Source organism: Portunus trituberculatus, chromosome 41 (assembly GCF_017591435.1).
Source record: "Portunus trituberculatus isolate SZX2019 chromosome 41, ASM1759143v1, whole genome shotgun sequence".
Taxonomy (NCBI): domain Eukaryota; kingdom Metazoa; phylum Arthropoda; class Malacostraca; order Decapoda; family Portunidae; genus Portunus; species Portunus trituberculatus.
In genome coordinates this window covers 33,723,712-33,749,881 of record NC_059295.1, presented here as the reverse complement: position 1 = coordinate 33,749,881, position 26,170 = coordinate 33,723,712, and the positions used below count along the sequence as shown (strand labels likewise).

Below are 26,170 nucleotides of genomic sequence, written 5' to 3'. Positions count from 1 at the left end.
ACCCATCACGAGAAGGAAGGTTACTGAACTTCCAGTACTAGCATCTATATACTAAGCATAGCAAGAATAGTCTCCTAAAAGGAGGTAGCTGAGACATTATACCGTCTCATTGTAAGAAGAAAAATACAGCGAGAATTATCAGTCCTCTTACTTCATCCCTTGTAGGTAGGTCCCAATTGTACACATGCATTAACTATTCTAACAACATAAATGGAATTGGGATAGGGGATACAACTTTGGTGTTGTAGTTGTTTGTTTTGCATCACATAATAAAATTAAGCTGGTTGAAAATGCTACAACTGATCTACCCAGCAACTTCAAACTGCAAGGGGGCTGTCTACTGAGGGACAAAGTTGAATCAGACCTCTTCCTTCCTTAGTGTCCTTAGGGGTTCATGCAAGTAAAACCCGCACTGGCTTGAGATCACAACATAAGATAAAGTTTAGTTTCAAAATGCCCATCACTGTTACAAGGCAGTAACGATTTTTTTCTTTTACAACAAAATAAAATCAATGTCATTTATCAATGGAGAGAGAGAGAGAGAGAGAGAGAGAGAGAGAGAGAGAGAGAGAGAGAGAGAGAGAGAGAGAGAGAGAGAGAGAGAGAAATTCAGGTAAACTAATACAAGTACTTAGATGAGAAGGTGGTCACATCAAGTCCTACATATCTATCATGTTGGTTTAATGAACGTGATGCGTGGAATAGGGATGACGTATTCTGCTGTGACTGATATTTTATTATATTTTCACTAGAGTAATATTTTGGACACAATAGGTACTACTAGATAATCATTTGCAGATTTCATTTTTTGTAGGGAGATGTCCTTTAATACCTGCATAGGTCAAGGATGACTCTACAGCCTTTTAAATGCACATGAATGCACATGGCGCGCACGTGCACACAACACACACACACACACACACACTTTTCTATTTTTCAGTTACATAAGTGCAAAACTCTGAATAGCTAAGACAAGATTTACATTACAAAAGAAGTTAAAAAGTCCTGAATAAAAAGATGCCTGGCCAGACTATGAAGAAACAATTGAATGAGTTATATTAAAGGAAAAAAAAAATAATTAAAAATTATTATGAAAACATGTTGCAGGAAAAAATAAAGAGTATAAAGTAACTAGACAGTTACCAATTGGATATTATCAAAGTTTAATGAGATAGGGACACTTTTTTAAGTTTGCTCTCCACACAGGATAATAGATAAGTGGAACATATAACTGAAAGTTTGGCATGCTAAAAACATTTGCACAAGACAGGCTTGACTCAGTCTTCTTAAAATCTAAGATGGAAATTAAAAGACAACAATAATCATCAGGCATGAAACACACAAAGTACACACACACACACACACACACACACACACACACACACACACACACACACACACACAAAAAAAAAAAAAAAGGTATATATATATATATATATATATATATATATATATATATATATATATATATATATATATATATATATATATATATATATATATATATACAGGGTGTCCCAGAAGTTGCACACCATCCAAATTTTTATATTATTTATGTGCGTAACTACCTGAACTAGACTTTTAGTGGAAGATGGATTGGGCGAAGAGATCCCATGGAGTGGCTACCCCGATCACCAGATCTATCCCCCCCTTGACTATTTTCTTTGGGTACATCTTAAAACTGTTGTGTACCAGAACCATCCACACACTCTTGATGATTTGAAAGATGCGATAACAACTGAGTGTCAAGGAATCAACACTGAAACTCTCAAAAGAGTAAAAGACAGTTTTACAAAGAGAATTGATGCATGTATCAATGTAGAGGGTGAACAATTCGAGCATCTGTTATGATTATGATCAATAAAATTGACATTCACATGTATTTTTATAAAAATTTGTATGGTGCGCAACTTCTGGGACACCCTGTATATAACTAAAAAACTGTGTCACTTTACAAGAGAAAAATTTGCTCACTTTAAAGAGCACAGACTGGCATATCATAGCCTGCAAAATTTCATTTCTTTCCTGATCTCTTGCTGCTCTTTTTACCTCCTGCTCCACCTCCGTACTTGGCTGCTAGAGAATCTAGGAAGGAATCCATTTCTCCTGCTCGCTTCTTATTTCGCTCAAGAATAAGAGCCTGCAAGCTGTCTGCAGTATCATTTAAGCCCAGTTGCTTCTTCATCTCTTCTGCTTCTGCTTCCTCTGCCTTAGCCTGCAAAGAATACAAAAATACTGTTATGGTGGTTTGATGTGAAACCTTGAATATATGTTTAAATCAAAGGCTTACATGATGGAAAAAAAAGTTTTGTTAAGTTATATTTAGTGGCATTGTTTAAGACCAGTCACCTATGGCTATATTCATGGGTACTTGAACCCTAACTCAGAATATTTTCTTTTGCAGATGCATAACAAAACTCCTGGTTTCATAATGGCAACAGCACTTCTGAATGAAACCTATAATCAAACAAAACCTGTAGGTGTTTGTGAGTGCATATGGACTTTGTAGTAAGGAGGATGAAAAAGAGACAAACAGAAAAGAAGTATTACATTGCATTAACAGAAATTTGGAGCAAAAGTAAATATGTACAGTATAATACTGCTGGAGGAGCCACAGTTGGAGTTTGAGAAGCATGGTGTGTCTGGGGAGAATATGGAGAAACAATAAACTTAGCAATGAGCAAGACCTAAAAATGCATACAAGTATAAAACATTTTCCTCTTAGAATAGCCTGTGCTTTCACCTCCAGCAAGCAGAAATTCATGTTACACCATATACATACCAAAGTCACAGCCAAAAAATTACAATGAGCAGAATATGAAATAATCCATGACAACAAAGAATGTTATGGATCAATGTTAAATGCCAATGAGGATTAGACCAAAAGGAAATTACTACAACTATTCATCACATACATGAGACCTTAGTTTAGCCTAGCTATAGCCGCATCAGCAGCAGGAAGATCTACTGTAGAGATGTACCGATGTATTGGTATCGGTATCGGAATCGGCGGTATCAGGCCATTTTTTGGGTATCAGTATTGGTATCAGTATCGGCTTATTTATGCCGATACTTCCGATACCTAAAAGGAATTTACTACTTAGTGATATATTCGATATAAGATATTGATGATACCAAATTAATATAATACGGCATATTAAGTTTCCGTGGTGATTACTGTATGTCATAGAATACTGTTTTCTGTGGTAATAACCCACAACCTCTAAATTGGACGCGTATGAAACGCGTATAGGCTGAACTCCGGCATCCTGTCACACGGTCGGTCATGAGTCACCAGTCACCACGCATTCTCACTGTCTCTCAGTTAGACGCTGCTCCTCCACCCACACAAAGTTCACACAGGTGAAAGCTTATGTTTTTGAACTATAATCTAAGAATGTCAAACTTCAGATATTGAGAATCCAACAAAATTATTTGGTATATATATATATATATATATATATATATATATATATATATATATATATATATATATATATATATATATATATATATATATATATTGAGGCATTTTGCATTATTGTAAATAACAGCATATTCTTATTTGATTTATAATTAACAGTGCTAGTGCTAGCCTTTTCCAAGATATCATACTGGAATAGGTGGAAGCTCGAATTATATATGTATATTAATTTTAATGCAAGTTTAATTTTGAGTTACTTGTGTTAACCTAAGGATGTAAAAATTCCATAACTAAGAAAGTAACGATTCTGTTTTGTAATCATGTGCATTGTGTATAATTTGTTGCATATTAATTATTTAAGATCATAGCAATACACTAGAAATTTAGAATAAACTAAACTTTTTCTATTTAATTGAAAAGATTAGGTGAAAGCTCATTTTCTGAATTGGTCTACTAATGTCTAATGAATTAATATCAAAGGATGTCAGATTTAATTAAAGAGAAACATACACAACAAAATGAGTTTCTTTTGCTAATATTTTGTGTCTGTTTTACAATTCTAATTTAAAAAATATTTTTGATCGCCAAAATATCGTCAATAAAATTAATAATGAAAATGCACAAGACCAAATGGTCGCTAAAGGAGTAAGAAGTAAGAATTTAAAATAACTGACAAGAATCAGAAGACTGAGAAGATATTCATTCCAATTACTGAGTAATTTACCTTAGCAAATGGCTTCAAAAAGCTTCTAGAATTGCTCCTATTTCACAAACGTTCTCAGGACTTACAGCATCCTCCAAAACAAAGCCTCCCATCTGATAACACTCGCCATCCACCAACTCATCCTGGTGTCCAGTGCAGTAATCACTATAAGTAGTAGTATCGGTATCGGCCCAATTAGGTGGTATCGGTATCAGAATCGGCCAAAATTTTGGTATCGGTACATCTCTAATCTACTGGCTGACTTAACCTCTCCATCCCTTGCTCACAAGGTTCTAACATCTGATGACAGTGAAAATACTTCATACTGAGCAGGGCTCCAATGCCTGCCACAGAAAACCAGCAATGCATGTTTCCAGTGTACCTGCCAGACATTACAGTTACGCCAGAAAAAGTATCTATTAAACAATAAATTTCACCAGCAAAATAATGGAACCAAAACATCTAATAGTAAAGGCAAATCACCAAATAAATAAAGAAAACTGACAAAATTATCATCTATGTCCTCTTAAGTACTGTACTTAGATTCTAAGCACACAGAAAATATCAACACCATTCTAAAGGAAGGCACTGAGCTCATTTGAAGATTCAATGAACCTCTTTAACATATTTATTGCTATGAATGAATATATTATAGTATGCATAATTTGAAGGGGTTCATGCAAATGGTGTTCACTAAGAGTTACTATAAATGATACACATTACTTGTTATGATGACTATAGACAAGGAATAATTTATAATGAGATCATGAATGCAATCTAACTCTCTGTGAAATCTTGTAAGTAAATTATCAACCAATTTCAGTGATGTTCAAGGAAATATTGAGAAATAATGTTGTCAATGTTGTCACATTGACTAAATGAGGATTAAGGCAGGGAAAGCATGAAATTCACATAGTTGTCAAAGTCAAGCATATGTTATTCTTCACTACTTGAATTAGTCACACAATCTGCACACACAGTTTTTCTTCTCTGAACTATGTGAAGTCTTTTCAAGAATCAAAATTAGGATGATTTTAATTTATAATCCTAAAGTAACAGTTGCTCTGCTCAGACAGCTCAGAAAGGTGTCCAACACTTACTTTACGCTTCCTGCTCTCTTTCTTCTTCTTGCTCTCCTTAGTAAAGCTGTCAAACTTTGGCACCTCCTTCTCTTTTATCCATCCTTGCAATATCTTGGTAAATCTGAAAACCAAGTGTAATTAATTTTCCATCACACTCATTTATTTGATCCAAATGTATTCTTTGCAAGAGCTACAGGAGATTATTGTTTTAAGCAGACCTTAAATAAAAGCAGACTAACATATAATATCATTTGACATATTTGGTCCATTAATTCAGACAGTATATCTAACTGAAAGGTGGTGTTTTGGCAGAGACCTTGGCTCATCATCAATAGTGCAACATAGAACATTGGTCAGGATGTAGTCCATGCTTCCCTTTCCATCCAGATAGGCTTGCTTCAGATCATTCAACTCTTCTTCAGATTCTGCAAATTACAAAAAAAAAAAAAAAAAAAAAAAAAAAAAAAAAAAGTCATTAGGTAACTAAAACTTTCTTCTGGCAGCAAGAGATTTCTGATCCTTAAAGATCCAAGGAAATAGCCTCTCTCCAATCTGTCAGTAAACTGCATGGCTAACTGTACAGGGTATGAGGGATTTCCTGAGTGTAATTTGGTCACCAAAAAGACAAATGGATGAAAGTGACAACCATATTTTTATACCTATACTCTTAAGTATAAGTAGAAATTTAATGACTAATATTGCAGAATTTCTAATGATTCACATACAGCTATGTTGCTTATGTGGTCTGTTAAGGGTAGGTTCATAATCTATTATGATGAAAGGCTCAATTGCTCCATACATACAATTTAGTTTCCCTCACATCACACTTCTACACCAACAAACAAAACACAAACACCGATACACAGCATAGTGTCATGGTTGAACCACTTAGCTCACATTAAAGAAGGCCTGAGTTCAAGTACTGGGAGATGTGAGGCATATGGACCAGCTTCTTAATGTGTAGCCCCTGTTCACCCACCAGCAAGTACAGGATGTAGGCCAAGAGGTTGTGACTTTGCTGTCCTTGCATGTGATCTGGTGTGAGTGGTCATAGTTCTCCAAAAAAGTACAGAGTTCCTTCCATAGGTGAACAGTTAGCTAGCAGACAATCATGAATGGATAAGATATGCAAGTGTGCACACAAATGCAGACACACACGATTATATATCATCTCAATATTACCACCTAATAGGAAGAGAACAGGTGACAGGGTAGAACTCTGATGAACAACATAGGTAGTAGATTCCCTTTCATGAGACTGATTTCTAAGATATAAATATAAAAAAGAAAACAAAAACCAATTCCTTAGAATAAAGACACATATAACATAAATAATTTAAGTAAATACATCACTATGACTGTCAGGTCAGGCAAGGTTTCCAGTGGTGTGTGCTGCCAAGCAATACTTAGGCATTCTATGTAAATAATTTGTTGTTTGTTTCCATTTTCTTTTTCAGATCAGTTTATATTTTGACATTATGAGTACATGTATTTTAAAGCCTGCCATACACATTTAGTCTTTACTAGCACTGACTGAACTAGCAGGCTTGAAGGCTGCTGGGTGTATGTACACAAATTACTCAGCTCTCAACTCCACTTTCACTTCAATTAGCACCCAAACAGTATCATGGCAACATCATTCCCTCCTCACTGCCTAGAGACTATATACCTAGGCATAGCTGTGGTGCTGATGGTTTGATGGATGTTGGGGGAGGGGAACTTCAGAACCACATGATGCCTGAATTGGTTACACAACATGGGCTGCTGCTTTCTTGTTTCTCTCCAAATATTCATTACTCATGTATGGCATGCTTTATATTGATATTGCTTAAAATTATCTTTGGGAAAGGACAATTAACAATGGGAATGTATGAATGTGAAAGAAGTGGGTGTGATGAGTGGCAAGAGCATTACAAAAGCTCCAATTAGATGCACCACTGAAAAGGAAGAAGCAGTAGCATAACTTCTAAGCCAGCCTTGCCTGTGATGACTGCTATGCCATCTTTGACTCAGCATTCGGTATTGCAGTCAATATTGCATGGTTCCAAATTTGATTCCTGAAACTGCGTAACTAAAATCAATTACCCTCTCTTTTATAGTTAATCATGTTATCCAGAAAGGATGATGGGGAAGATAAAAACAATACATTCTTACCTTTATATTCACGCTCAAAGTTTTTAATGCTCTCTACAGTTATTTTCTTGAAAAGGAGTCTCCAATACTGGTTCCAGTCTTTATCTTCTGGAGTGTTCTCCTCATCCACCTCTCCTGTATGGGAATAATAACATCATTCTTTCTTCAAGGGAATACAATAAAGCAAAACTGAGATCTTCCAGATGTATTCACTGCTATGATTATGTGTATCCAGAGAAAAATAAATCATAAAAAAATAAATAATATAAACAAATATATAAATATAAAAATAAATACAATAATATGTATATGTACATGTATAGTAGGGTGCACAACAGCGAATATGATTTGTTCCAACAAAGCATTCCTTATGACAAGTGAGCGTTATGGCGAACAAAGAGCCAATGGGAAAAATTATTAATTCACAGAAGGAAAAATTAGCACAATTGCACATAACAATATGCAGCATCCTGAATTTCATATCTAATCCTAAACTCTTGCCATTTGTTGTTTTGAACATTACCACCCGTAATGCTTCATGCTTCTCTATCAAGTATAGGTCACATTTACTCCCACCCCTCCCCCCATCTATCTCTATTTTTTCTTCTTTTGACCTTTTCCAGAGAACTATTTCAGCTCTCTCACTCTCTCTGAAAGTTAAAAAATCCTAAGGATTGGTGAATAGAATGAGACTGACTGAGAATGAAAATGGAATAGCATATGTGTAAGAGTGAGAAAGAGTGAGAAAAGATGAAGCAAAAACGGCATAAAATGAATGAGAGGAGTATCACTACCTAGTCTCTTATCTCTAATAGATAAAGGGAACAGAGAGGGAGGTTTGAGACAAGGAGATGAAAAAAAAAAAAAAAAAAAAAAAAAAACAGATGGAGATAAATGAACAGCACCTTGCACTTCTGAGTTAGTCCTGCAAGTTTTTTTGTTTGTTATTACAATGGATTTTTTTATTAAAATTTCAAAGCTTGCATGAATGATAAGTTCACCTTGTCAGTCTTTATTAATTCTTCTGATATAATACTATTTACTAAAATTTCAGTATTCACACAAGTTATGAGTTCATTACACCAGTTTTGGTTTGCTATTCTGTTTATCTATCAAAATTTCTGTGCATTTTTGCAATTGTACAATACAATGTGCATTCACTGTTGAATACTTGAATGTGTGTGTGTGTGTGTGTGTGTGTGTGTGTGTGTGTGTGTGTGTGTGTGTGTGTGTGTGTGTGTGTGTGTGTGTGTGCTTCACTGTTTAATCTGCTGCAGTCTCTGACGAGACAGCCAGACGTTACCCTACAGAACGAGCTCAGAGCTCATTATTTCCGATCTTCAGATACGCCTGAGACCAGGCACACACCACACACTGGGACAACAAGGTCACAACTCCTCGATTTACATCCCGTACCTACTCACTGCTAGGTGAACAGGAGCTACACGTGAAAGGAGACACACCCAAATATCTCCACCCGACCGGGGAATCGAACCCCAGTCCTCTGGCTTGTGAAGCCAGCACTCTAACCACTGAGTTACCGGGCGTGTGTGTGTGTATTTACCTAATTGTAACATACGGGAAAAGAGCTATGCTCGTGTTGTCCCGTCTCCATATCTATTAATGTCCAGCTTTTTCTTAAAATCATGAATATTCCTTGCGTTGACCACTTCCACGTCTAAACTATTCCATGCTTCCACCCTTCTATGAGGGAAGCTATATTTTTTCACATCTCTCCTATAAGTGGCCATTTTTAGTTTTTTCCCATGCCCTCTCGACATTCTTTCATTCCACATACACAGATCTTCCCTATCCATTTTTCCATGCCAATCATCACTCTGTATATTGCTATCAGGTCTCCCTTTCTCTTCTGTTTTCCAGGGTCGGAAGTTGCATTCTTTTCAGTCTGTCTTCATAAGTCAAATCTCTTAAGTCAGGCACCATTTTGTTGCAGCCCTCTGTACTTTCTCTAGTTTCCTTATGTGTTTCTTTAAGTTCGAGCCCACTGTATTGTTGCATATTCAAGCCTCGGTCTTATCATTGCAGTAATTATTTTCTTCATCATTTCTTCATCTAAATATCTGACGCCACTCTTATGTTCCTCAATAAGTTCAATACTTCTCCAATTATTTTGTTTATATGTCTCTCTGGCGTGTGTGTGTGTGTGTGTGTGTGTGTGTGTGTGTGTGTGTGTGTGTGTGTGTGTGTGTGTGTGTGTGTGTGTGTGTATTTAACCTAGTTATATTGTACAGGGTTCAAGCGGGGCTCATATAGTCCTGTCTGCATATCTCCATTTATCAAATTTTTCCTTAAAGTTATGCACATTATGTGCTGTAACAACTTCATTATCCAATGCATTCCATTTTTCCATCGTTCTGTGTGGAAAACTATTTTCCAATATCCTTCACACACTGCCTCATCCTGATCTTCTTTTCATGTCCTCTTGTCCTTCCATCTTTTGTCAACAGCACCAGGTCTTCTTTGTCTATCTTTTCAATATCATTTACTATCTTATACATTGTTATTAGGTCCCCACATTCTCTTCTATCTAGTAAAAGTTGGCAGTCCCATTTCCTTCAGTCATTCTTCATATGTGAGATCCTTTAATTCCAGCACCATCTTTGTGGCAATCTTCTGTATCCTTTCCAATTTTCTTATATAATTTTTAGAGCTCGGAGACCATACCACTACTGCATATAACAGCCTTGGATGTATCATGCTTGTGATGATTTTTTTCATCATATCTTTGTCCATGTAATGAAATACCACTCTTATATTAGTCAACATATCATATGGTAGTCCAAATATCTTGCTTATGTGTTTTTCGGGGCTCTGATTTTCCTGTATGATCACTCCCAGATCTTTTTCCTCTTTAGTCTTCATTATTTGTTCCTCTCCCATCAAATAGTTCCATACCAGTCTTCTCTTACTCTTTTCTAGTTCCATTATGTGACATTTCTTTAGCATTAAACTCCAATTTCCACTTCCTGCTCCACTCATAGATCTTGTTTATATCTTCCTGCAACAGCAGACAGTCCTCTCTGGTTTTGATAACTCTTAGCAGCTTTGCATCATTAGTGAATAAATGTATATAACTGTTTATCCCAATGTGAATGTCATTTACATAAATCTGAAACATAATGGGGTAACACTGACCCTTGTGGCATTCCGCTAGTTACTTTACCCCAAGTTGAGTATGTATCTCTGATCACAGTTCTATTTCCTTATCCTTCAAATAATCTCTTGTCCATTCAAGCAAAGTTTCTTGCAGTCCTCCTATGTTCTCTAGTTTCCAAAGTCTTCCATGAAGGACTTTATTAAAAACCATTTTAATATCCAGGTATACTGTGTCTACCCATCCATCTCTGTTTTCAAGTCCTGCAATAACTCTCGAGTAGAAGCTTAATAAGTTTGATACACATGACCGCCCTGTCCTGAACCTAAATTGTCTGTTCGATATGACTTGCTCCTCTTCTAAAAATTTTACCCATTTTTCTTTGATAATTATTTCACACAACTTCCTGAAGACACTTGTAAGTGACACTGGTCTGTAGTTTAGTGATTCAGTTGCCTTTCCTCCTTTAAATATCAGTATTATGTTGGCTCTCTTCTTCCATTCTATTGAAACTTTCCCTTCATTTATTGAACTTGTAATTATTTTCCAAATTGGATCCAGTAGTTGCTCTTTTACATTCTTTTAAAACCCAGCCTGATACACCATCTGGCCCCATTGCTTTTCTGACATCCAACTTCTCCAATAATCTTCCAATATTTTCTTTGTGCACTACGATCTGTAATCCTTGGCAATCCCATGTCTTATTAGGTTCTGTGAAATCATCTGCAGTGAACACCATTTTGAAGCTCTCATTCATTATTTCACACATTTCCTTCTCTGTTTGGTATGTCTTAACTTTTTTAATTATTTTTTCATTTGTTTCCTTATTCTTTGTTTTGCCATTTATAAACATCTTTGCTTTTATTCAATATATCTTTCTCAAAGTTTCATTCTTCCTCTCTCCTTACTCTAATACAGTCAACCCTCGGCTATCGCAACTTCGGCTATCGCATTTTATTGCTATCGCGCACCCATGAAAAGCTGCTAAAATTTCCTTATCGCGACCTCAGATGCCTGTTATCGCGTGCCCCGCCATGACGTCATGGAATATCTGAGTACTCATTGGCCAAAACCGCCTTCCCGCCAAGATCAATTTGACTCTTTTCATTATATCTATTTCCCCAATTTTCATTAATGTATATTAATTTCTGGCATCTTTGTACTGCCATCTGTTATAATAATTTCTGTGTTTTATGAGTTTCTTCCACGCTTTATCTTTTGCTTTTTAGCTTGTATGCATCCAGCATAGTATCAAGCATGTTTTTTTTTTTTTTCTTAACTCTATAAACAGGTAGTTTTTTTTTACTCCTTCATTATATTTTTGTAAGAATATGTCATATTTCCCTTGTACTGTCTTTCTGTACATAATATCACTCCACTCAATATCAGCAAAATAGATCCTTAATTTTTCAAAAACTGCTCTTGCATAATTTAATCTCTCTCCTTTATAGTCATCTCTGTAACTTATCTCATCTTCCTCCTGAATTTGCACCTCTAATGTCACATGATCACTTCTTCCCATTGGACTAAGGTATTGTATGATTGGAGGGGGCTCTGGTTTCTTTGTGAAAACTAGGTCAAGCAACGATGGTTCTTCTTCCCCCTGCACCTTGTTGACTCCTCCACCCACTGGTCCATTGCATTAACCATAGTCAACTGTAACACTTTCTCGCTCCACTGCCCAGCATTATCCATTACTTCCATCTCTCTCCAGTTTATATTTTTACAGTTAAAGTCTCCTAATAAAAGTATTCTTCTATCTCTTCTTATCGTGTTATCTAGGCACTTTATCGCTTCTCTTTGCATATCTTTATGTTGCTCTGTTCCCCATGTATTAGTCTTTGGTGGAACATATGTAACAATGATTTTCCTCTTCTTTAATTCTTCTGTTTTGATTGTTACTCCCATTACTTCCACTTTGTCCTCACCATATTGCACATCCTCCACACATATATTATCATTAGCCATTATTAGCACTCCTCCTCCCTCTTTATCCTTCCTGTCTCTCATCTAGGTATTATATCCCTCCTCTTTAAAGTTGACGTAGATCTCTTCTCTTAGTTTTGTTTCAATGATGCACATTACATCCAGATTTTCTCTTTCAAATAATCCCTAACTTCCAATATGCTTGATAACAACCCATCTATATTAGTATAAGTCACTTTTAATTTCTTGCCTCCTCCACAGCCTCCTCTTTCTTCCTTCTTCTTTAGTCTCATATCCAGAACCTTCCAGTAAAAATTCTTCTCTATCTCTGTCCTGTGTGTGTGTGTGTGTGTGTGTGTGTGTGTGTGTGTGTGTGTGTGTGTGTGTGTGTGTGTGTGTGTGTGTGTGTGTGTGTGTGTGTGTGTGTGTGTATTTACCTAGATGTAGTTTTACAGGGCCTGGGCTTTATGCTCGTGTGGCCCCATCTCCATATCTACACTTATCCAATCTTTCCTTAAAACTGTGTACACTCGTTGCAGACACTACTTCTTCATTCAAACTGTTTCACGTCTCAACACATCTTTGCGGGAAACTATACTTTTTAATATCTCTTAGACATCTTCCATTCCTCAGTTTCTTACTATGATCTTGTGCTTCGACTGGCATATTCCTCTCTCAGGATCAGATACTCATTGTCCACTTGGTCCATTCCGTTGATCAATTTATAAGTGTATTTACCTATTTGTATTTACCTATTTGTGTATTACAGGGCCCGAGCTAAGCTCTCTGTGACCTGTCTCCTTGTCCATTCCTGTCATATCTCTCTTTCATCTGATTGACACACACCGCGTCAACGACATCACTGCTCAGTTTATTCCACTTATCAATGCTACGATGCGGGAAAACTGTATTTTCTAACGTCATTTAGACAGATGTCCTTTATTAGCTTTTTTCCATGTCCTCAGAGATGATTACTTGTGGTCACCTTTATCAACTCTCTGTCCAGTATGTCAATCTTGTTCGCCAATTTATACATAGTTATCATGTCTCCTCTTGTTCTTCTCTCTTCTAATGTGGTCAGCCCCAGCTTCCTCAGTCTTTCCTCATAGTCTAACTCTAACTCTCCCATACCATGTCTCCTCTCTCCTCTCTGTCTACCTCAGTGACAAGACACTTGGACCTTTCATCCCATCGGATCCCATCCATGGTTCCACTGTACCACTGTACCCTTTCCACCTTCTTCACATTTTTCTTCATATGCGGTAACCAGACACATGCTGCATATTCTAACTGGGGTCTTATTAAGGTACATAATATCTTCTTCATCATTCCTTCATCTAGGTAGTGGAATGCAAGGCCAATATTTTGAAGCATGTTGTATGTTTTAAAAAATCTTGTTAATGTGTTTCTCCGGTGACAAGGTGTTTTGCACGGTAACTCCTAAGTCTTTCTCCTCATTGGTCTCTTTAATTTTCTCATCACCCAGCCTGTAATCCCTGTTTGGTCTGTATCTACTTCTTCCCATTTTCATAACATGGGTCTTGTCTATATTAAATTCCATCTGCCACTCCTTACTCCACTCATATATTTTATCAAGATCTTCCTGTAACTTGTTACAATCTTCCACATTCTTTACTCTCCTCATAATTTTAGTATCGTCCGCAAACATGTTCATATAACTGTCAATTCCTACTGGCATATCATTAACATAAATCAAAAACATGATGGGACCCAGCACTGACCCTTGTGGAACTCCACTGGTTACCTTCTTCCACTCGGACTTCCTTCCTCTCACCACTGTTCTCATTTCTCTTCCCATTAAGTAATTTTCCATCCATTTTGCTAGTTTATCATTTACTCCTCCAATCATCTTTAGTTTCCACATCAGTCTATTGTGTGGTACTTTATCAAAGGCCTTTCTCAAGTCCAGGTAGATAGCATCCACCCATCCCTCTCTATGTTGTAGTATGTCAGTCACTCTTGAATAAAAACATAATAAATTGGATACACGATCTTCCTTTTCTGAAACCAAACTGCCTTTCACTCAGAATGTTTTCACTTTCTAGATACTCACTCCACTTAGCTTTAATTACTTCTTCACATACCTTGCACAATATACTAGTCAACGATACTGGTCTATAATTTAGCGGTTCCATTCTACTACCATTCTTATATATAGGCACAATGTCAGCTCTTTTCCACTCTTTCGGGACTAATCCTGTTCGTATGGAGGTTTCCACAATATCAAATACGGGTTCAACAATTGATCCTTACATTCATTTAGCAACCTCCCAGATATGCCATCAGGCCCTATTGATTTATTAATATCCAGATTGCTTATAATTTTCCTTACATCTTCCTTAGTAACCATGATGTCCTGCATTTGCTTTATTTCCGTAGGCCTTCCTCCCATAAAATGCTCCTCCTTTGTAAACACTTTGCAAAAGTTGTCGTTAAAAATTTCAGCTATATCTCCAGCATCTTCATATACTTCTTCCCCGTTTTTTACGGGAAAGAAGTATATACACACACACACACACAGTGTGTGTGTGTGTGTGTGTGTGTGTGTGTGTGTGTGTGTGTGTGTGTGTGTGTGTGTGTGTGTGTGTGTGTGTGTGTGTGTGTGTGTGTATGGACAATATCAAGTAAGACAAAATCATTGATGCTAAGAATAAGATGTATTACATTTACCAAAATAAAACAAAGTAAAAAAAAGTATGGTTCACAAAGCAAAAGGATCTTACAAACAGAGTTGTGCAAATTTTACTCATCATAAAGCAATATTATAATCTAACGTTACACTAATTTCCATATTCAGGCAAGCAACAGTAACTAAAAAGTGCATTAACAAATGAGAATTGAAGAGTATGTCTGAATAATGTTTAGCATAATATGCAGCACAGTACCTGTCTCATCATACACCGCCCGCTTCTCTGGATCTGAGAGTATACAGTAAACCTTTCCTAGAATCTGGAACTTGCGAGTTGCTTCCTGCTTCTCGGCCTCATCCACCCTATCTGGATGGACCTTCAGGGACACTTTGTGGTAAGCCTTCTTTACTGTGGGAGAAGAGATGTACATGTATTTGTGTATCTCCTTTACCTGTTCCTCATCATGTCAGAATATTGAATGTTAAATATACAATACTGGTATCTGTACGTGCATATATCAAATAAATTTAAGTTATTATTAACATCAATAATTTTATCACTTTTTGGTCAACTTATATAACATAGAGTAAAAAAAGAGAAACAATACCCAAGAAAGCAAAGGACAGAAGAAATAGCAAAAGAAAGAGAACCAGAAGATAGCAGGAGACAAAAATGGGCAAATAGCAACACAAAAGCAATAATGAAGTATAAAGAACAACCAAACCCAGAAGTTTTCACATGACTAATAAATCAAAAGAAAAGCAGTAAACTGCAAGACAAAAAGAGAAACAAAGAGATATTGCAAACTGATGGAAAAAGAGGAAAAATGAAGTTAGAGAAATCAACTCCCATACTCAGAGGTTAACAAGTGACAAAGAGATGCCAGAACCAAAGACCACCAGCAAAATATAGTGATGACCAACAACAATACAGCCCAGAGGATTATCATACAACTGACAGATACCAGAAGAGAGTGATTATATATGCAAGTAATATAGGTGATGAGAAAACAAACCATAATTCTAATGAAACTGTTCTGAAAAAAGAATATGAAAAACAGATGAGCATTAGTAGTCAGAAGGAGCAACTAGATCTCAGACAGAACCTCAGGATCTGAAAAGGCCAGACCATGGTAATCAAGTGAGATAGCTCAACTCAACAATTTACTGATTGCAAGAGAGAGAGAGAGAGAGAGAGAGAGAGAGAGAGAGAGAGAGAGAGAGAGAGAGAGAGAGAGAGAGAGAGAGAGAGAGATATATATATATATATATATATATATATATATATATATATATATATATATATATATATATATATATATATATATATATATATATATATATATATGTTTATATCCACAAATAATAGTTAATAGGCGGTCATCATGCAATAGTACTGATATTCTAGCATCTTTTCTACAAGCTTCATTTCCTGCTGCAATATAATTCCTGAATAATAGCTATAAGAAGAAAAGTAGAATAGGTTAGGTTAGGTTAGAGCAGGGGTGGGTAAACTTTTCAGTGCTAGGGCCACATTAAAAAAAAAAATACAATCTTATAGGGCTGCATACTAAATTAACCCAAAATCATCAATATCTAAAAATACAAAATTAAAGGTTTCTAAAGAAAAAGCCATTCTCACACGCATGTAAACACTTGGGGGAGGAAAATTAAATTCTCACAATACTCTTTGGCACTGTTTATTAATTTGCTATTTCAAATTTACTAACATTTATTGGGCCACATGAATTCCTTTGGCGGGCTCTAGTTTGCCCATACCTGGGTTAGAGGATGTATGCTTAAGAATCACACAATATAACCCTGCCCTAATTTCTAGATAGTAGTGATTGTATCATTTCTCAGCAAAATATTTGCCTGGTTCTTACCTAGTTGGTTACCTTGTTACTCTGGCCAGTCATAGAAGTACAGGAAATTACCTGTGAAATACTTAGGGTGGCTCAAGCCAATCCATTGCAAGCAGAGTTAATTTAGTTAGGGTGTGGTGGAATGAAGGACTGAGTTGTGTATGTTATGGAAAATAAAGACATAAACAGGTTGTGTTAATGTCTTCTTAGTGTACAGATAAATTAAGAAATATATGATAATTTGTCAAATTGTCATCCAGTCAACAGAGATAAGCAAAGAAACTAATAAACTGAATAAATCTAAACCTTGGATAATCTAACTCTCAGGTGAAGCAGATAATATTGAAATATGATAAATTTACATCTGAGGGCTATGTTAAGTTAGGTTAAGTTTGGATTCACTCAATTCATAATATTCAGTGGTAATGCCCTCCAAGTCCCACCATAACCTCACCCTCTTCATCCACCACTTAATCTCCCAACAGCACAACATCCACCTTCAGTGGATGCCTTCCCATGTTGGTGTCATGGGAAACACAGTGACTGACAGGGCAGCAGCAGAGGCACACACCCATCCCTCCCCTATTGACTTAGCCACTGACCAGACTGAATTTCTAACTGACCTCAAGACAGCCAGCAGGTGACACTACATTGACTGATGTCTTCCAGTACACCTCATTGGGAAACATTAGATATGACATAAGATACCATTGATGGGCCTACTCCTCCCAACTGGGCACTGAACACAGCAGTCACCAGACAGAGAATTGGCCACACCCACCTCAATGCCTACAAGCACAGGCTGGGCATGTCTGACTTTCCCCACAGCCCCCTAGTGCCCAACACAAGCCTGACAGCACAGAACACCTGCTGCTGCATTTTGCCCATCACCATTCATATCAACCATATCACCGCTCATCTTAATTGCAAATAAGTTTTATTTGCTGATGATCTTGCCGTTCCATCAAAGAAATCAAATACTTGTGATGCTATTATGTCTTTACAAAATGATGCCTTGTTGCTATACCAATGAAGTCTATCTTGGGGGTCTTTCCTTTTCCATAAACAAATGTGTTTGTATACATTTCTCAAGACACATTCCAGCTTTTCACCATGTCTACCTTCTAGAAAATCACCCCATCCCTCACAAAGATTCTGTTAAAGGTGGCGTCACACTAGCAGTTTTCCGTCTTCTTTTTCTGTCAATTTTCTGATGACTGTCAACCTTTGCAGACGGTGGGCGTCACACACAAGTTTGCTTATGCCTTTGCCGAGCTTGTCGATTGTAAACAAACATGGTTCCTCATTCACCCCAGCAAGCCACGGCTTTTCTGCACCTTATAATGTAATCAGCTGTTCTGTGATCCCAAAGGCAACGGTGACCTCTAATGCTCTCTATGAGAAATTCTTCAGAGTGTTTTGTCCACTGACAGATAACATAACTGCTCATCTTGACCAACTACTTGGAAGTTGCCTTGGAAATATTAAAAAGCGTCGCACATTCGCACTCCCCAGGAAATGTACATACACAAACAACTGATGAACTTTCCATTGCTAGGCTAGAAGAAAAAAAAATATGTATACAAATATATATTCATCAACTTATTTAAATTTCTTCTATCATGATAATAGCATTCTTCCATATAACAAAAAAATATTTTCTAATAAAAGCGTTGATTAGAAACCATAGTTCTTATTTTGACTAAAAATTGGCACTAGACGAAAACGATGCATTCCATCTGACTCAAGATGACAGAAAGAGTTGACAGAAGAGTAAAAAAAACAATGGAAATTGCCTGAGACGACGGAAAAAGTGCTAGTGTGACCCCGCCTTAAGAGACCTTGGTATTCTAGTCAACACAACTCTGAAATTCCACCTTCACATCCGTGAAATTTGCTGCAAAGCTAATGGCGTTGCCAGCAACATTCTTAGAGGCACCTTATGCAGATCACCTTTCATGTATCAGATTTTTGTCACACATGTTCAGCCTATTATTGACTTTGGTAGTGTTGTTTGGAATACTGGCTCCCTGGGTGATGTACGCATGCTGGAATGGAGGTTTTGGTGACCTAGCATACTCAGAAAGATTATCTAGACTGAAATTGTTCTCTATTAAGAATAGATTGCTGAGAGCTGATTTGATTCAAGTATGGAAGATTTTGAGTGGTTTGAGTCCTCAACTAAATGGTCTATTTTATAGAGCCACTTTGACTAGAACAAGGGGCCATAGTTTGAAGATCTTAGTGCAGTGCCTCATCATTCCACTGACGTTAAAAGTCGTTTCTTCTCATTACTGGTCATCAACAACTGGAATTCTCTACCAGAAATAGTTAGTCAGCTCAATCTCTCCAGTCCTTCAAACATTTGCTTGAACAATTCCTGGGTCATCGTCTTTATGAATATTGTTAGCTACGTCCTTATGTGAGTTATGTTCTGCATCTAAAACTAGCCAACCATCCTGCAGTCCTCCAGCAGTACACTAGTAGTTTTGGTTGGAAGGTGCAGAAGAGACTGATGAGGTATCAAGACCCTCATCTTGGTAGGAAATTCACACACTAGCTGCTTTCCAACCTCAAAGACCAAAACTCGCTGACCACCTAGGCAGCTCCATCAACTACAGCATGGGTTTCAAAGCCCTCAACTTCACCAGGATCTTCCTACACAAGTCCAATAAGCTCCACTGCATCTAATTTGAAACTGTAACTGCATACTAAACCTTAGGGGCACAGCACCAACAAAACATCAAGAAGTTGATCTTGGTTAAAAAAAAAAAAAAAAAATCGAAATGAAGTCAGTCTGCAAATTAGCAGGACAAGGTTGCCTCCATAATACCTCAGCAAATCAGTCACGCAATAGTATCTATACAGTACATTGTTCCTCCATTTAATTCCCACATAAAACAATAGCCTCCTTAGGCTTTGCGCTGATTATACTTGAACGAGAACAGTATGAACATGCCATGTTATTCTAATATCATTATCCAAGTATAGTGCTACCGCCCATGCCACCGTCAGCTGGGGGCAGGAGGCAGCAGCTGTCACGCCTCACTCCCTCACCCTCGTTCTCGGTAGCCTTGTTCTGAACTTGCAGCACCTCATATAAGTTCTGCGTCCCAAAGCACGTTTTACATCCTTCCAGGAGGCCTGACATCTTGCACCAAGCCTTATGTTGCTTCTATTTCACAGAAACCGCACACACTCTACACAAGCCATCAGCTGATTGATTCTGGCGGGAAGTCTCGCCACCACTCAAACAAGCGAGTCACGCCAGTCGCACCTGTAGTACCAAGCTTTATTTTTATGATTTTATTACGGATAGTTATCAAGGAAAAGGAACCATATTCTCACTCGTAACTTTTTTTTTTTTTCTTTCCCCTCCAATTTTCGTATGATTCCCCAGCTGTTATCCATTATGGCGGGTTCACACGTACCAATTTGCGACTGAAATTGCAGGTTGCTAGAAGTATTGACTGAGCCTTTCTAGTCGGAAAACGTCACACATAGTGATTGGAAAGTAACGACTAGTAGTTGGCGCCTTGGCAGGAAGTTACTGTATACAAACAGCTACCCGCCAAGATTAGGATTGCCACCACCACCTCCTAAAAATACGGAACGCATTAGCTGAGGTTGGAACAGTGATGGCGGGTAGAAAGTCAATCATATTGACAAGGCTTGAAGATAAGCTCTTCCATAATTACCCCGTATTAGGAGGAATTCAAGGATATCTTGACTAAATGTGAGGATATATTGCAAAATACGTTCATCAGTCAAGTTATCAGTAATATATTTTTGAAACTACATGTGTCTGTATAAATTCTAAAGAACGAGACACTGAAAAATATATTTCCCTTCATTAAAGAAAAAAAAAAAAAACTCATTTGGAGAAAACAGGAGCTACCTGGAATATGAATGGATCATAAATATAGCCATTACTTATACATTTTCCAAGTGTACAGATCCTGCAGACGTAGCCATGTTCAGTACCTAACAGGGATGAGACATAGGCATGGCACAGCACAGCTGCAGTTTTCTCCGCCCCTCTCATTTCTAGACTGACAGCCGTTGGTGATGGACATCATGGACCGTGGGCGTGGAGACGGAGCGAGATATTACGTGTACTGTTCATGTAACGCACGGGCGGCACGACAAACCCCTGACAAACTCATATGTTTTTGTGAACTGGTTATGTATTTGTTTCAATATTTGGTCACGATGACTTATTAATTTATTTCATTTGCTTGACTATTCATACAGGTAAATACGGAACAAATGGCGTTCCGTATTGATTCCTTATTTTAAGGGACTGGTGGCAACCCTAGCCCGCTAAGATGCTTTCTTCCAGTGACGATGCTGAAGCTGTGGTTGCACTTCTTTTGGCGTATCGAAAGAGTCAACAAAAAAGAAAATACCTGTGGATACGTCCCTGGCTAAGTAGAAGGAAAGAAAGGAATGTCTACCACACACTAATCTTAAGAAGACTACGCACAATTGCGATCAAATTAAATCCTGACAAGACTTCAATACTCACTTCAAATAAAACCCTGCATTGAGGGAAACCGTTCTTGGAGAGTGGCAACTATTAACTCGAACAATGATTTGCGCAAACTTTCTTTTTTTTTCCTAACTGTATAATTCATTTCTAGGGTCCCAGATGTGTTCTTTTTCCCTCACCAACTCGATCTAACATTTCTACACTGGTGACCATGATTTAAAAGCTTACTTACTCCATGACGTCACACCGTAAATAAAGTCGCAGATCGACTGAACATGGCCAACATGTTGTTCTTGTTTTGCGACTGGTTTCTCCAGTCTCTAGTATTCAGTCAGAAACTATACCAATAATTCGTATTGGTATATTCTATTCTATTTTCCATTTTTCACATGGCCACTTAACTTCGTTCGTTTATTTTGTCCTTTCTCTCTGATCGTAGTATGTATGTAGCTACTTACTATTTGGAAAACTCTTACCTGGTATCAGCGGCAGAGCGTACTATATTAGGCAAACCAGGCAGTCCCCCCGGCCTCTTTGGGGCCCTAAAAAATGCCCTTTCAATATTTTCGGGACCCCCAAATACACCATTTCAATATTTTTTTCCTCTTATTTATCGTTTTTATAGAAAATTCTTCACATAAATAGCATCGGGATGCCTAATTTGATGACTTCTGTATTAAAGCGATGGATGCAGGAGCCCCCAAATGACTGTTCGCCTGGAGCCCCCACATGGCTAAGTTCGCCACTGCCTGGTATAAGCCTGAGTGATGAAAAGTGAAAACGCAAAGCAGTAGACTTGTGATGAGCTCCAGGTGGAGGCAAGTTTTCCATGAGACTCCCATTCTTCGCGGATTGTAATGACCCGTCACTCTCCTTCCCAGGCTCTCTCTCTCTCTCTCTCTCTCTCTCTCTCTGTTGTGCAACATATACAACCTGTTCAACCAGTGTAACGTATGCAACCTGTGCAGCAAATAACAACCATCTGTGCAACCAATGAAACTAATGCAATCTGTGCAATCAAAGCAATTACGGCAATCAATTAGATTGATACCTGCAGTCCCGAGCACAATAATATTAAGTTTTTAATTATTAAGTTCATATTAAGGTCATCATAAATGTAACTACGCACACGTGGCTATCAGACATGCAGACATGCAGACACAGACGCTATTAAGACCTGTCTGTCTGAGAGGGAAAAGATAGCCAGCCATGAATTAAAAACAATCGCTATGTAATCAGAAGTTTTAATGTGAATTTTTCACTCCAATCGGTAGAGGGAGAACTGAGCTGTTCGGAAAATTGCTTCTCATTAATGTTATTTCAATAGTAATGCCAATTTAATGACTTTTAATTACTCCACACCAGTCCTATTGTGCTGACTGGCAATAATTTTGGGAGGGGGAGGAAATAAGGCCAGCCAGGGAGTAGACCGTAAGAAAGAGCTCGAAATCTATTTCTCAGGCAGTCCGGTTCAACTCTCCGCCCCAAGCATGTTAGTCGCATAAGGCGTTTTCAGTAACACATTGCGGAAAGCGAATGGTCCAGAAGCGTTCACCCATATACACGAACGGCTCTACTGAAAACGACAGTAACACTGCCAGACGAATCTCCCTCGTCGCTCGCCGGAAAAACTATTGTACTCTTCAGTCGCAGGATCACGCCAAGCTGAGACAGCTTCATTCCACCGTAATGTAAAAATATTATTATGGGAATGGGCTAACTGAAGGCAAGACTCAAATAAAACATTACACATTTAATTTCTGCAGGTTATATTTTCTGACGACCCTGGTACACGCGGCAGAGGCTGGGTGCGCATGTCCAAATTATTTTTGTAGCACAGATCTGCGTCTACCTTGTTCAGAAACATCTTGTCACATACGTCACAAGTAAATCTGTTAAGTGTAAAAAAAAGTGTTGGTAATTCTTTATAACAAGTCTGTCCCTCCTTTTCTCTCCATCCCCCCCACTCCCCCCAAATAAGCTTGGGGGCCTGTGGGGAATTTGGGGTTTTGGTGGGGAAAATAAGCGTTATATGGGTATCCAAAAACTCTACGGAGATTTTCCATAATATTTCAAGCTTTTCCAACCTAACCTAACCAAGCATAACCTAATATAACCTAACATATCCTAACCTAATGTAACCTAAATGGAGGCCCCCTGCTAGGGCATTAACCTAACCTAAACTAACCTAAAGTAACCTAGCCCCCCCTGGACCTCCCCAAGGCATTAACTTAACTTAACATTACCTAATGTAACCTAATCGCGGGGACTGCGCCTCCCCTGGACCTCTCCCCAACACCTAACCTATCCTAACCTAAGCTAACCTATACGAGGGGGGGGGCAGCCCCGTGAGACCCCCGCTAGGGCGTTAATCTAACGTACCATAACAAGCTAACAAGGAACCAAAAAAATGATAATGTTATGCCTCTCGAGTGGCAGCGCGTGATTGGAGGAATTAGCTCTATAGATACCATGAAATCCTTATATGCTGCTACCCACAAATCCCTGTTTATACCTACAAATCTCTGTTATAAACAAATGAAAATTATTTCAGTGTTTACTCTTGACTGGTGCAGAGCTCGCTGGACTTAGAAAAATTCCTACTTCGCCGAACTCTCAAGTGCTATTACGGCCAAACTACTAACGCGTGCGACTCAATTATTTTTTATGTTTACGGCAAGGTCACCAAGCCTTCTACATATCTGAGTTTCGTGTTTGTACGTGACACGAACCTTTCATAAAGATTAAACAAATTGTCTTATAATACGTGAGCGCCTATGGCGGTATTGAGACCAAATTTAATAATAGAGGTGGATAGAGCCCTTAAGATCCCGGGTATCACTTCCCCTGTCACATTTTCCTACTTTTTAAGGTATTACAGGTAATATACCCAGTATCCATTAATACACAATATGCCAGATAAGGCGTTACACCACTAATGACTGCTTGTCATTCAGTTACATCGACCGAGACATTTTTGCTGTACATTCCTTCAAATTGTTTCATTGGTCACAGAGGCCATGATGTGTGTTCGTTCGCCCAAAGTTTTCAGAGCACCATCATTAAAAAAATATACCCAAATCTTCCGCAATATTGCTATAACCATATGTCATTATCAAGCAACAGTGCAAATATCCTATCATATTTATATTTCACAATTACTTTGCTTAGATAATGCGTAACCTATGAAATTCTCACATAACTGGAAGTCAAAGTCGGAGTCACAAGCTTTGAAATGAGTAGCATGAGCTATAGTCTGACCGGGCTTAATTTACGGCCGTGATGGGGCGAAGGTAGCTCTACAATGCTGCAGTTCTGCCACGTTTAAAAAAAATGCGATGTGAAATGGAAGTTATTGGTGTACAAGGCATCGCAAATACCATCAATTCAGATGTATAAGATTTCGAATTGTGTATATAGATGGCTGAATCAACAGTAACCATCATATGCATAAAAAAACTATATAGTACCATACAAACATGGCATACATATTCAACAGTGTTGCTGATATCAACTGTAGTAACTTATAATGGTACTTAGCGTATGTTTAGGGTGTGTAATAATATCAGCGTTACAGATATAAGATAATGAGCATGGAAAAAAGAAATAATCTATTATCCAAAGTAAAAAAAAAATAGTAGAAGTCTTGTGAGTGGCGGCAATACTGATGAACCCAGCCTGGCCAGGCCGAATAGCCTCACCTTGTAGTACCAGATGTTGCTATAATTATAAGATAAAATGCTCACATTTACTGGCTTTTACAGTAATTTCAAGGGTGAGGCATAATCGCATTCATAATTCGTAAGCCAAGCTAATGTGTAGTTTCTATTTTTACAAAATAGTAGGTATATGCCAATACCTAAGTGAAAAAAAAAAAAAAACATTATTCACTTGCGAGCGGTAACTCTTCCACACCCAGCTGGTGGCCTTGACACATTGCTGGTGGCGACGTGACTGACCTCGTGCCACTCATATATATATATATATATATATATATATATATATATATATATATATATATATATATATATATATATATATATATATATACACACACACAATTATAAATGACTTACTAAAGAATCAAAGGTAAGCAGAAAGAGAGAGAGAGAGAGAGAGAGAGAGAGAGAGAGAGAGAGAGAGAGAGAGAGAGAGAGAGAGAGAGAGCTTTACAGAACAACAGTAGTGAAAACGTGGCAACTGTACAGAGACGCTCGCCCCCCCACGGCCGTAAATTAAGGCTGGTCAGAGTATAGAATGCACCCAGCTCCAGCCAGAGTGCGTAGTCCCAGATATCTCGAGAGTGCAAGACTCTGTTTTCATTTAATTCAAACCGCATGAAGAATTCTTATGAATTTCAATATCAGTAAACAGTTACTAAATTTATTTCCTTTACATAATAATACTTATCATATATTCAAACGCCTCATAATAGTATTTTTTTATTGATTTATAACTTACAAAGCTGGCAACTCGTCTCTCAGCCAATCAGCGTCAGTGTTCGCTATCACGTGACTCTGAGGAGCGAACAGAAGCGAATAGCCTTGAAAGGCATTCGCCTATGTGGGCGAATGCTTTTGGTCCAGCGTTCGCCTTCTGCAAGTGCTACTGAAAACGCCTATATTCGCTCCTGAAATTTTAACTTAACTTTTTTTATAAAACGTATTGCTTATATATATATATATATATATATATATATATATATATATATATATATATATATATATATATATATATATATATATATATATTATTATTAAATTGCTTACCGAGTCCGGTT

General features: G+C 37.7%; 1 protein-coding gene across 1 annotated transcript; it reads right to left on the bottom strand.

Moving 5' to 3' along the window:
• Positions 1-1,493: 1,493 nt before the first annotated feature.
• On the bottom strand, positions 1,494-20,135 carry LOC123516969 (dnaJ homolog subfamily C member 9-like). Its single transcript, XM_045276768.1, has 6 exons — positions 19,956-20,135; positions 15,290-15,442; positions 7,364-7,477; positions 5,526-5,634; positions 5,228-5,330; positions 1,494-2,215 (listed from the first exon to the last, which is right to left on the bottom strand). Exons 1-6 carry the CDS (start codon positions 20,047-20,049, stop codon positions 2,015-2,017), a joined length of 774 nt encoding a protein of 257 aa, XP_045132703.1. The 5' UTR covers positions 20,050-20,135; the 3' UTR covers positions 1,494-2,014.
• Between the last annotated feature and the right edge of the window lie 6,035 nt (positions 20,136-26,170).